General features: G+C 55.7%; 1 protein-coding gene across 1 annotated transcript in view; it reads left to right on the top strand.

The window, feature by feature from the left end:
• The window catches only part of OTX1 (orthodenticle homeobox 1), a 6,463-nt gene extending 4,731 nt beyond the window's left edge, over positions 1 to 1,732 (top strand). The window contains 2 exon segments of the mRNA XM_014448262.1: positions 6 to 44; positions 46 to 1,732. Coding sequence (XP_014303748.1) covers positions 6 to 44; positions 46 to 306 — 300 coding nt within the window. The 3' untranslated portion in view covers positions 307 to 1,732.
• The last annotated feature ends 222 nt before the right edge of the window (positions 1,733 to 1,954 follow it).

The raw sequence follows: 1,954 nt of genomic DNA, 5'->3' as shown, positions 1-1,954 counted from the left end.
CCATGCACTCGCACCACCACCCGCACCAGCTCAGCCCCATGGCATTCATCCTCCATGGCGGGCCACCATCACCACCATCCCCACGCACACCACCCCTTGAGCCAGTCCTCCGGCCACCACCACCACCACCATCACCACCACCACCAGGGCTATGGCAGCTCAGGGCTCGCCTTCAACTCTGCCGACTGCTTGGATTACAAGGAGCCTGGCGCCACCGCCGCTTCCTCTGCTTGGAAACTCAACTTCAACTCGCCCGACTGTCTGGACTATAAAGACCAAGCCTCGTGGCGGTTCCAGGTATTGTGAGCCCAGGAGTGGGAGAGGAGGAAGAGAAACGAAACTACCTACGCTCCCTGTGGTCCCCGTCCTGTTGCTGCTGCTGCACCACCCGCCTTTGCCTCGGCTTCTCCAGATCTGATTTTCATGCCCCTAAACGATGCCCATGGCCTGCACTGCCGCCCTCACCTTCGTGCCACTTGCTAGGGTAGGAGGTGCAAATCCACCCACCCCCTGGACGAAGGGACCGGTGCTTTGGCTTGGCCCACAAGTTCTATACGGGAGCGCTGTGTGCTCTCCCCCTTAACCCGACCGAACTCCCAATTCACCCTCTCCCAGTCTTTCTGGACAATTAGTATGCACTTGCAGCCTTCGGAGGCCCTTGGCTCTGACTGGCTGTTTGAGCCCTACACTTTTATTTATTCTTCCTGGACACTGGAGTCACTAACTGGCATGTGTTTGCCCATTCGAGTGCACCCACACTCTACTCCCAAACACCCACCGCGTATTCTTCCCGTGCAGGCTGCCGTCCCTTCATCTGCCCTGGGCCCCGCTCCCCGCCTGCAGGCCCGAGCTCTCGGCTCTTCCTCCTCCCAGGACGCAGGATGCGCTGGGGCCGGCCCCGGAGGAGGCGCCCCCCGCTTCTCACGCTCAGCCCCGCCCCGCGTAGACCAGGCTCACGCTTCCGCCTCAGCGGGAATGCTGTACATAGTCGGTCCGTTCCAAGGACCACTCACACTTTCTAGTGGCTGTTGGTTGAACTGAAGCATATCTCGTTTTAGCGCCCAGGAAATAGAACTTTAAGATATATACAACATATATATATATATACATATACACATCTATATATAAAACAAAAGCAAAAATATTTCCCTCTGTCCCCCTGCTTCTCTTCCTCAAACGATGGCGCTTTTCCTTTTTCAGTTGTTCAAAGCTGCCCTGCCCTCACACCTTTTCCCTGTTTGTATTTATTAAAGAGAACCGTTTGGGCGCTGGGGGTCGGAGGGCCCGGAGTGTGGAGGAAGCGGAAAAGTCAGGTTAGAGGGGAGGGGGCTGGGCTGGGGCGCAGGGCTGTGTCCTTCGGGGCTAAGCACAGGGTCGCAGTTCTGGTTTAGAGACCAAAAAAGAAAAAAAAAAGGAAAGAAAAACATGTTATGGGAAAACAAACAAACCCAGGTCCCAAACCCCAGTACCCGTTCCCGCCAGCTTCTCTCTCTAAGCCTCCCCTGTTTTGTCTAGTGAGTTCTTAGTGCACCTCGCGCTTCCAAATATGCGGACCGCCCGCGCCTGTGTATCAATTTTGGCTTTGGCCGTTTCGTCCAGTAGGTGGGAAAGTAATTTGTAAATTTAATTTGTCCGATGTGAAGACCACAAATTACTTGTTGAAATGTGAGGCAGCCCCCCACCCCGTTTATCTACATTACTTCCCGAAAATAAATGCAAATTCATGAGCGAACGGCTTGTCAGTGTGGCTCTTCTGATTCTAGCACTGGATCCGGGTCTCGGGGCCCTGAAGCGGGGGTGTGGGGGGGACGCCACTCCGTGTTAATAACCCGCGTGTTAATGATCTGTGTGCAGCTGGAGGCCGAAGGGTAGGGCGGGAAGACGTGGCGGGAGGAGTCCCCAGGAACGTTCTTTAGGGGTGTCCTCCCCTCCGGGTCAGCCAGGCCTCTTCCCC

The sequence above is a fragment of the Myotis lucifugus genome, unplaced genomic scaffold (assembly GCF_000147115.1).
Source record: "Myotis lucifugus unplaced genomic scaffold, Myoluc2.0 scaffold_6, whole genome shotgun sequence".
Taxonomy (NCBI): Eukaryota; Metazoa; Chordata; class Mammalia; order Chiroptera; family Vespertilionidae; genus Myotis; species Myotis lucifugus.
This window is presented reverse-complemented; position numbering and strand designations above follow the sequence as displayed.